The sequence below is a fragment of the Pinus tabuliformis genome, chromosome 9, assembly GCF_031772625.1.
Source record: "Pinus tabuliformis cultivar Carrire ecotype Pingquan chromosome 9, CPIR1, whole genome shotgun sequence".
Lineage (NCBI taxonomy): Eukaryota > Viridiplantae > Streptophyta > Pinopsida > Pinales > Pinaceae > Pinus > Pinus tabuliformis.
The window spans coordinates 1,756,638,971-1,756,650,841 of NC_142307.1; the positions used below are offsets into that span (position 1 = coordinate 1,756,638,971).

Sequence of the window (11,871 nt, forward strand, 5' to 3'; positions counted from 1 at the left end):
CTTTGTACCTCTGATAGGATTGAAGTTGAGCCAAGTTGATCTAACTAATTCAGCAAAGTCCGGATGAGTTAACCAGAATTCTTCAAATCGGAAAGGACGTCAGATGCTGTTACCTAGCCTATTCCATTGAAGTTCAATAGGCCAGTGGTCTGAACCTGAGATAGGTAGGATGGACGCTATGAATTCCCCTCCCAGGTGAGTTGCATTGTCTGAAATAAGGAATCTGTCAAGACGCGAAGCGATTTGTTGCGATCCATCTCTCTTATTGGTCCAAGTGAAGATGCCATTGCTTGCAGGAACATCTACCAACCAGTTGGTTTGAATGAAGTCTTTTAGCAGGTTCCCATCACTGTTTTTTCTGCTTCTACCACCTTACTTCTCCTCCATTCTTGCTATCATGTTAAAATCGTCTCCAGCAATCCAAAGCGGGTATGGCCTGTCTGAGTTGAGGTCTGATAGTGTATGCAAAATTTGAGCTTTGTGAGTAGTGTCCTGAGGGAAGTAAACATTAGTTACAAGTCCATAGGTGTTGGTGCCGATTAGATGAAATGTTGCCTGAATGAAGCTCTTGTTAGCATGTATGTTGTTTAGTTGAATGGCTCGCGCATCCCAGAGTATTGCAAGTCCTCCCGATGCCCCTTGAGCATCAACAACTATTACTAGCCCTCCTGGCCAAGCTTTCGCTGCTATTTTTCCCAAAACTGTCGAGTTGCATTTAGTCTCCTGCAGAAAAAGTATGCTTGGTTTTTCTTGCATAAGCATATTTTTTAATAATCTGCCTTTCCTTGGGCCATTGAGTCCCCTTATATTCCATGATATCAGCTTCATTGAGAAGGGTGGGGGTCAGTATTAAAGTACTTGGTCAGCTTGGCATACCTCCCTGACTCAACTAACACCTCTCCTATCTTGATGGTTCTCTCAAGTGTTGTTTTTCTGCCTCTCTTCTTGCTGTCCTTGGTGATAAATTTGCCATCCCATGGACTTCCTGTCTGGACTCCTAAAGAGTATTTCTTATGTGCCCGATTTAGGACCTCTATTAGGTTGTCCACTTGCCGATCTGGTACCTTATCAAAATTCCCTGTTTTGCATGCTTGCTCCAGTCCTAGGATATCCAGATCCCCTATGTCTAAAGTCTCAGGATCTTCGTCCATGCTTTGAGGCTCTTGAGAGGGTTCCTCTCTTTCTTTTGGTGACTTGGCGCTTGGTTCAGGGTTGTCAACTTCCATTACCTGAGAAATCCAGGATTGAGATTTGGATTGAGATTGAGGGATTGATTTCTTGAGAGGGATATCCCCTGATTGCTATGAAGTTTCTTCCAGCTGTTCTTTATTAGATTCTTTGTCCTTATGCAGTTCCTTATCTGAGTCTTGTAGGTCAATCTTAGCTAGGGCTTCAAAGCTATTACTCGTTGAGGGTTTTGTCATGTTGACTGGATTTGTCTTGGGATTGAATGTTGATCTTTTGTTCCCTCTTCTACGGTTCGTAACCTTGGTAAAACCATCAGGCGTTTGGTTATCTGAACTTTCTTGAGAAGGGGGTTTCCTATTCAATGGACAGTCTCTATAGAGATGCCCTATGTCATGGCATTTCCTACATCTAAATGGTACATGCTCATAATCTATAACTTGAATCCATTCAACATCTTCATGAAAGAAACTTACCGTGTCTGGCAAGGCTTGCTTGAGGTCCATATAAACACAGATCCATGCATAAGACGTGTATCTGCATAGTTTTGTTTCCTCTGCGACCTTGACAAACTCGCCTAGTGTATTCCCAATTTCCTGAAGAGATTTTTCTTCCCAGTATTCCCAAGGAAGCGAGTACAACCTTATCCACACGAGGGCATAGCTAAGGTCTTCCTTGTCTGGATTAAATCTTTCGACCCAAGCTTTGAGATATAATCCTGCAGAGTTGAAGAAATAAGGACCCCCATCTAGAATCCTGTTGCGATCTTCCAGGCAGTTGAAGACTGCAGTGAAGAACCCCTTTGGCCCTAGATGCAGAGTAATATGCCCTTTTGGATTCCATTTGGTGCTTATCTAGCTTCTCAGCGCTCTCTCAGTCGGCCATATTCCAATGAATTTGCCAATCAACGCATGATCTCTCATATACTATATTCTGGCATTGATACGATGACTGGGGAACTCCACTCTTAGCCTGTGAGTTGCAACTGGCTTGCATGTGGAGGAAATTTCCTTATTTTTCTCTTCCTGATCTGTCTCCTTGCCCTATTGCTTATTGCGTCCCGTATTGCCTTTGCTCTGTTCGTTTTCTTTGTCCCATTCTTCCGTCGGCTGCGTTTGACTGTCCTTCTTGGGGGGAGGCGCATCGCCCTCCCCCTGAGGGGACTGCATTCTGCTGTTTGCGTATGGCTGGCTCACGCTGACCACGAATCCGCTCTGGTTATTCAGTACTGTGCTGTGTCTGTCAAGCCTGCCATTGCAGGGGCTGCAAAAACCCTAGGTTGGGTTGCAGAAACCTTAGGTCATCCGTCCAACGCCGTTCCCAAGCACCGATTTTGCTTAGCGATCATGTAGGTATTGTATGTTATTATCTTAATTATCAATAATTATTAAGTGAATGGTATAGATTTATATGTCAACATATTCATAGTAGTATTCATAGATCAAGGGTTAATATTTATCTCCAAATTAGTTATGCTCTTCTAATTAATTATCTCAAATTAATTAATTAAAGAACTAATATATTGACATGTGGTATTAATAAGCCATAGTATTGACCCATGATATTATAACAAAAACTATTTACAAGTTAAAAATTTCCATAATAAAGTGGAGTAAACCTCCATGATTAACAACTAATATTAATTCTTTTTATAATTATTAATAATAATAATTTAAATAAAGTTATAGTTAAGTTAATTTTTATGGTTTTTTTTAAATTTGAACAATGTGAAATGTATTACCGGGTAAATATTTTGATGCTTATCATGATTGATGCCTATAGACATTTACCAACTATTTAATTTATATGACTGCACTAGTTTATTTTTATTTAACAAACTTCTATTATTTTTCATTTTCACTTGTATTTAATTTTTTACATTTTAATCATAATTCATCTTGGTGCATTTCAATTTCCCAATATCATAGTAGTTTAACTATGTCATGTTTTTATTTTTTTAAGGTATTTTTCCTATTCATTTTTATTTGAAATCTAATAGAAATTTCTTCAAATAGTAAGTTTCAATCCTATAATTTACAAAATTCAAATATTTCAATTTTTTTCCCTAACGTGGAATCTCGTTAGGAATCTATTTATACAGTGAAAACATATTTTAAACAATATTTTGTTACACATTTATTATCAAAAATCATATGAAAAAATTCCTTTAAAAACAAAGACTTTTAATAATTAAACGCCTTGATTTACAAAAGCAAAAATCCCACAATTATGGAGACCGCATAAAAAAGCCATATTTCATACTAATTGATCTTGACCCCTACCTTTTGTACATATGTTATATAAATATTTTGGTTTGTGCTTAACGAATTAGGTTGATTGTTGCGATGGCCATCATTTTTTAGAACGAAAAAGTATAATTGTATTTATATCAGAAATATAAACATAGCATATATGTACAAATACATTAGAGGATATATGTCTCATATAGGTCAAACTATGCAAAGGGATGGCGAGAACTTGCCACAAAAAAAATAAGCAAAAGCCATACAGATGGGCATCAACAACGCATGCCAGAAAAAACTGACAGCCATGAGAGATATGTGTCTAAAATAGTCTAACTGTGCATAAAGAAGACAAGATCTAGCTGCTAAGCCAAAAGAGACCATAACTATCGGCCATCAGCAAAAAGCCATCCCGAAAGCCAGATATACAGACATCAAGCTTGGAGAACCTGCGCCCACTGGAAACAACACCATTAGAAGATTAAGACCATCAACATCTGGAGAGAACAACTGAACTGAAGGGAAACAAAACCAAAAGATAATGAGAAAAACCAGAACCGAAGCAAAGGAAAGGTTTAAAAGTCGGGAGGGAAGAAGTCCTGAATGGAGAAGATTTTCCCCTCATGAGAAACCTCTCCCCCCATTCCAGTAAATGAGAAATTGGCTATTTTCATTTACCCAGATGATGACCCCACATCCACATTGACCTCCCTGTTCAGCTCCATCGAAAAAAGCCCTTGGCATAGACGACAACTTCTGAGGGATCTCATTACCATTTTGTTTCGGCTGCTTGGAAGGGCTCTGCGGGATTGATTCATAGATGGAAGTAATGATGGAGAAGATTTCCAGAAAAGGGGAAGCTTTATTATTGAAAATAAAATTATTTCGCCACTTCCAGATACTCCAAAAAGTTATGATGAAAACTGATCTCCATGACTTTTTTTGAATACTGCTCCATAAGAACGCTTCCGAAATAGAGGTGTGAGACATATGCTGGATTCCATAGCATTGATAAACATCTTTTACATGAACAGAAGACAACTCGATCCTCCGAGCGAAAGTTTCTGCAATTTCTAAGACGGATTTTGATATGATCCCATTGTATAGAAATGTCAATCGGCATCCCAGCTTCCTTCCAGAGAGGGATCAGACCCTGCCAACCCAGCTTCCTTCCAGAGAGGGATCAGACCCTGCCAACCTGCTATTAGGCTGTCCCAATAAAACAAACCTTTCCTGTGAAGAAAATTCAGTAATGGATCATGAACCTCGATCACCTCAGCACCACTCATAAATTGATCTCTCCCAATGAGAATTCTTTTTCCGGATTGGAATCAGTTTCCGATCTTTCGGAGGCTTAACCAAATTGGAGACCCTATAGAAGAGCTGATCCTTTCTTTTCTGAGCCAGAATGACAGATCCTTCCTTCTCAAATATTTCTTCCGAACTATATTGCTCCACGAACCATTTTCGAAGATGCCTCTCCACAGGGTTTTACAAAGCAGAGCCCTTCCGAAAATTCTCAAGTCTAAAAGCCCCCACCCTCCGCAGCACTTCGGCATGGAGATATTGGATAATGTTGAGAGATGATATTTCTTTTTTCCAGCTTGACCACCCCAAATGAAATTTGCCGTAAGCTTGTTCATTGACTGAATTATGCTTGCTGGGAGGTAATATAAATGAGCCCAGTATACTACAAGTTGGTTTAACACCGATTGAGCGAGGATCACTCTTCCTGCAAGTGAAAGGCACCTGAATTGCCAATCCGATATCATTAAAGACTTCTAATAATTAAACTTCTTGATTTACAAAAGCAAAAATCCCACAATTATGGAGACCGCATGAAAAAAACTATATTTCCCATACTAATTGATCTTGCCCCCTGCCTTTTGTACATGTGTTATATAAATATTTTGGTTTGTGCTTAACGAATTATGTTGATTGTTGCGATGGCCATCATTATCAAAATTAATGACTTGAAGTCATAATCGTTGCTGCAAGTCATCTTCTGAAAATTCAAACACTTTGGAGGTTTAGTCGAGATCCTATCAGTGTTAATCAGTTTATATGTTGGAGGTTTTAGTTTAGAATCACAGGAGGTTACAAATTCGTTTGTCGCCCATCTTAGAAAAGCTGTGCAAGGAAATTTCAAAATTTCATTAATTTTCAATGGATAATGTTTACATTTGAAAAATCATAATTAGGTGTCGGGCTTCCAACCACCATGAGATGTTCTCAAATGGTGCCACACAAGATAAAAATATTCCGCTGAAAACGGTGCCATACACCTGATATTATATCTGCATCTTCTAGAACAATGGCTTGTTAGGTCTGAATATTAGTCTACTGTGTATCTCTCAATGGCAAAGCATTGCATTTTGTTTGGGTGTGGTTTGGGAATAAGATGGCAAAATAGAATAACATCATAAATTTTGAGTATGTAGTCTAATGATTAGGTCGGGAGATTTGGCTACACATTTTATAGTCCAATTTCGAGTAAAACAAGACTATATAGATACCTGAAAACTCACCCAACACAACTGAAAACTGATCCAACCAAGTTTTTTTCAATTGAAAAATCGAAAAACAAAGAGTAGAAAACCACCCATCAATATTAAAATATATTAAATTCTGTAAGCCGGTTGGATCTGGCCATTGACTTTGGGGTTACCCTTCTGACCCAAATTTACAATCGGTGGTCTGGGTTTAGGATCTGGAAGCTTTGTCGTTTATGGCTGGTCGCATCTATTTATTCATCAGCGCTGCAATGCTCTCTCGCAAACTCCCCCATCTGTATATTTGTAAGTTCTTTCAATCCCCTTCCATGGGTGCCGGGCTTTTGTTTCCAGTCATGGCCATCATCGTCATCGTCTTCCTGCAGGCTGCTGCGGGTGAAAGTGAGACCAACATGGTGTTTTACATGCACGACAATTTGAAAGGGAGCAACCTCAGTTCCTTTACAGTTGCGGGATTAAATGGCTCTTCTTCAAGCCCGGGCAAGTTTGGAACCCTCATAGTTATGAGCGATATCATAACCAAAATTCCTGACTCCGATTCTGGCTCTGGCAATATTCTGGGCCGAGTGCAAGGAACGTACGTGAATACAAATCTGGTTACTGGGCTTGATTTCTTCATGGTTTTCACCCTCATCTTTCAGAATTTGGAGTACAACGGCAGCACTCTGGAGTTGCAGGGAACCGACAGGTTCGATCAACCGCAGTGTGAGTATGCGGTGGTTGGAGGGACGGGCAAATTCAGGTTTGCTCGTGGGTATGCAGTTGTTACCACGCAATCCAGTTCCGGGCCCAATGCTGTTCTCAAATTCAACACCACCTTTCTTCTCCCGTAGTTTTCAAAACGGTGTTTATAAGTCAATATTTTCGAATTATCACAAATAAGGTCATTGTATCACAAACAATGGTGTTAATAAGTCAATATTTTCAGTTTTGATGAAAGGATGATCAAGAATATATTAATGATAATTATGTTGTTCTTAAGAGTTCATTTATTTTGCTTATTATCATTAATTTTGTATCATTATAATTTGTTTTACAATAATTCTCTGCCATAAGTCATGACCACTTTATTATGTCACATATGCTCAAAATAAACATAGGATTATGAGAAAATTGAAAAATGAGACAAACTTATATTACATACCTTCAACAATATGAAGCCTTATATTTGGAGCTTCATAGCCGCAATGGTTAAAATATAAAAATACAAAGTAACTAATTTAGTGTTTAACTAGAATATGGCATAACATTTTTGGGCAAGATATTAAGATTTAATAAATTATATTTATTTGGATTTATATTTATAGTAATTTTATCACATTTAGATATATCAATATCTTCTATTAAGTTGTTGGGATATTTTTAAGTTGTTGAGATAGTTTTCAAAGAACCCTTATAATTATTACAATAACTATTATTTATCTCAGGGAATGTTATTTTATATTAAAGTTGCATGAGTGCAATACAATGTGTATTGGAAAATTTATATCATATTTAATTATTGTTTTAATTTTTTCGAGTCTCTTCTGGTATGCTTTGATAGTTATTCAAACTTTGAAAATTATAATTATATATATATATATATATAAACTATTATTATTTTTTTAAGGGGATTTTTGCCCACTATTTCATAAAAGTAGATTTATGTTCACATCTTAAAAATATCACTTTCAAATAAATGAAATCATAATATTTTAATTAAAAAATGAGTATATTATGATAGATGATATATAACTAAGTCAAATATAAATGAAAATTTTGATGTTTTTAACCATATGAGGGAATCTTTTATGTTTTGAGAGTATTAACTACAAATTTTCATTTATGTAAGTTTGACAGAGCACAAAACTTTCTAATTGCATAAGTTGATTTTTATACATCAATGTATTATAAAACCAAAAGTGAGGTATCGTAACCAAAAAAGATTCAGCCTTTGATATCAATAGCTACATTGGACCACATAGGGATTAAATTTAATTTGAGAAAGGTTGAAGTACACACTAAGATATGTAATATAGTGAAATATATGTTAAAATTTTACAAAGGATTTCCATACACTTTGTTATGTAGTTGTGCACTTTGTTATTTAGTTTTCCCTGGTAGAACACAATAGATCCAAATTGATGATCCCAAAAGCTACAATAAAGCCACCACAACTAACAACATGCATGTTTTAATAGAATTCTCTAAAATATTTTAGGCTAAACAATAAAGGATTTTAAGTTTTCTAGAATTAAATATTTTGACCTAACAATTCTAGAAATTTGCACAATTCTTCTTAGAATATTGATTTTGCTAAAGCTATGAGATGGAAAAAAAGGATTCATACTTCCAAATACATTTTCAAAACCATATAAAACATGCCTTGGCATTGGAATATTGATTAAAATAGTCCCAATGACTTCCTACATAGGAATTGACTAAGAAGTTAACAAAAAAGAATGTCTTCAATTTCTGGAAAAAGTGAAATACTATGGCAAAAACCCAATTGGGAGCTTTAAGTAACTTGCATTATGATAAAACAAGTATACCTACAGCATAAATATGCGTATAGATTATGCAAACATGATTATAGGTATAGAAATACTTTCGAGGAGATGGAATAAAACAAAGAGAGACAAGCTATCATATCCTGGTAGGATTATTCATATTTATTGGTTAAATGAGTTACCCTATCTAGCACAAGTACTTTTCCATATATTTTTAAATGCAACTAGAATTTAAAAATCCACTATGAAATGAATACAATTCAAAATTGAACATATTAAATGAATAAGATTAAAGAAAATTTAAAAAGGAAACAAAATAAAAAGATTCAAATTTAGGTTTTCATGAATTATGAATATTGACACAGTCCCATCATTGATAAACTAAATACAAACCTAAAATACGATCAAATATTAAAATTTTGACTTTCTCTCAACTAATATATTCCCCACCTATAACTAATGTGTCTCTCTTGAGGGGTAGGGGTAATAAATAGCTACACATACAAGAGGTTTTTTCTAACAATAATCTAATTTCAAACATGAAACTTAGAATTTAGAACATTGTATGAAAAGGTGAAAAAAACCAAAGGTTTTTTCAACAAGAAATATGTCCAATTTTATAATTTTGATGAAAATAGGAACATCTAAAATACAACTCCCAAGAAGAAAGTACTTAATCAATATTAGCTGTTACAACATGAGGAACAAAGTGGTTAGAAAATTGCAAAACAAATAGAATAATCAAAGAGTTCACTAGGCTCCATGTTTGCATCCCTAACATCATGACTCAATTGATCATGGTTATCATTGTAACCTTAAATAGTGGATGAATGGAAACCAACCTAGTAGTTCCTATTATGATTCCTATCAATATTTTGATCCCTATCCTTGCTATATAAATGAACAAACGTAGACATGGGGTCTTATGAGCAATCCTTATTCCTATCAACTTCATGGTCCCCATCCTAGTCCTAATGGATGAGTAATAAAAGGGATGCTATTAAATCAAAATATGATACCAATAGATAATAGTAGAAAATCATTGATGAAAAAGTAAAACTACTAAGAAACATAAATGCTTAATTTGAGGCATATTACAAGTTCAAAACATTTAAAAAGACAATAAATTCCACACCATAGACATGAGTTATTACTCCATGTTCACTATTAATGGTTACAATATCTACTAGATAACTCCCAAGGGTCACATTTGTAGGTAGTATGCTTTGTCGTCATATTAATCTTCGATGGCCTCCCACACATTCTTCTCTTTAGATAATAAATAATAACCTTGTCATTTGTTAGTGGAAGCAAAAATTGGGAGGTAAGGAAATCGACCCCTTTGAAGTATAAATCATAATGACAAAAAATTATACAGGATAGTGTATATATTCTTTAATGTCACATACAATTCCCAAGAATCTCCTAACTTTGATCTAGCTAAAATTGAAGAGGCATCATTATCATCCTACCATATAATCATATCACAAAATACTATTATATAGTCATCACAATTTCTAGATCATATGGAATCATGCCCCTATTTGTGAATGTTGACTAATTACACTATCCAACATTACAAAATTAAACCCCTAATAAGTGTTGTAGCCAATTTTTAATCAACATATAAGTTTTATTTTTTGTATTGGTTACTATGATGGATGATTTTAATCCTAAATTTGATTATGATGCCATAGCTACAAGGTTCCAAAATGTTATTCTCCTAAAAAAAGCCTATCTGGCAACAACATTTTCATATATCACACAACCAACAATTCATGACAGGTCGATTTTTTCTAATTGTACTCATGAGGATCCATCACAATTGATTTCGAGCAATGAATATATAAACAATTGAATCACACAAATCATTTAAAACCTATTGATCACATATTTGATGCGCATGTCTAAATTAATCCAAAGGATGAAAAACCATATTGGATCGTAAACAAAGGATAGGTTAAATATGAGATGTGTGCACAACCAATCCATTGGAATCAATGGCTCTTATATCATATCAAAATCTAGTCCAAATAGAGGTTAACAATGACATACACTTTGATGGATTTGATAGTCCTAATCACCCGTGATTGATGATTCATATTTGCATCAGGTTACAACTTATGTGGTCATTAACAATGAGTAATGCATCTGATGAATCAGACCTCAACGAAGATCGATCTCCCATTGTGCAGAAATTTGGGACTAGCGGCACCGTGTGGGAGAGAAAACACAGATAGTTGGGCGTCACACACTTGGGGTTGTTGGGTGTGTGTTATATTTTTTCCATGACTAGCCCCACGCATGAAGTTGGGGGGTTAGAGGGGAGGTGGCTAGTATCCCTTTTATTGCACCGGGCATAGTGGGGGGGTCACAGGGGGGTTTAGGGGGGCGGTAGCCCCCCTTTACGGGGTCCGAGACAATGCCTTGGGGAATTTTTTTTTGGACCCTATATTAGGTGGACATACCTACTTATGGTTTTGTGCATGGGTTTTGCACATGGTTTTGGGCATGATGGTTTTCTGTCCATGATATCTTGTGGACCCGGTCAAGGGAACTACAATTATGTTCTAATCGAGGGTTAATTGATTGAGGTTTATGGATGCTTCGACATGTATATATATATATATATATATATATATATATATATAGTAATATTGAAAGGAATATAACAAAAAATCAATCTGGTAGTCCCGATTTTGGGATCTAGGGGAAAATCTTTGTGTATATCTATTTTATATTTTATGCTCTCGCCATTGTTTATTTTTTGTTTTTAAGAATTCATTTGCAGATACAGAGTTAAAACCTATAGGGGCAAGGTTTTTCAACACTTTGTGCTCATGCTAGGTTATAAGCAATGGGTTCATTTCATGGAACTTGCATTGGAAAGTTTGAGAGACCTTATGCGCATGCATTCAAACATAGACTCTCTTCACGAAGAAATGACCTTCCCAAATCTTCTATTCCTTTAATGTGTCTTTATACCATTGAAAACAATCGTTAATATATATAATATTATTAAAAAATACATATAATTTTAAAATTATATATATATATATATATATATATATATATATATATATATATAAACACACTTAACTTCTATTATATTTTCATTTTCACTTCTTCTATTTATGAGGATGGTGCTAGCTGAGATGACGTTTATCTTTAAAAAAATCATAATTAGGTTTCGTGCTTCCAACGACCATTAGATGTTGTCAATTGGTGCCACACAAGATAAAATATGCTGTTGAAAAGGGCGTCATGCCTATGGTACCAATGGAGCTGTACATCTAATCTTATATCTCTGTATATTCTAGAACAATGGCTTGTTAGCTATGATTATCAGTCTACCATGTATCTCTCAATGGGCAGAACATTGCATTTTGTTTGGTTGTGGCTAGGGCGCGTATATTAAGGAAACAGAAGAAGACAAAATTA

The 11,871-nt window shown here is 35.4% G+C and overlaps 1 protein-coding gene across 1 annotated transcript; it reads left to right on the forward strand.

The window, feature by feature from the left end:
• The first annotated feature begins 6,188 nt into the window (after positions 1-6,188).
• LOC149155778 (dirigent protein 2-like) lies at positions 6,189-6,929 on the forward strand. Its single transcript, XM_089441163.1, has one exon. It carries the CDS (start codon positions 6,193-6,195, stop codon positions 6,772-6,774), a length of 582 nt encoding a protein of 193 aa, XP_089297289.1. The 5' UTR covers positions 6,189-6,192; the 3' UTR covers positions 6,775-6,929.
• Positions 6,930-11,871: the final 4,942 nt, after the last annotated feature.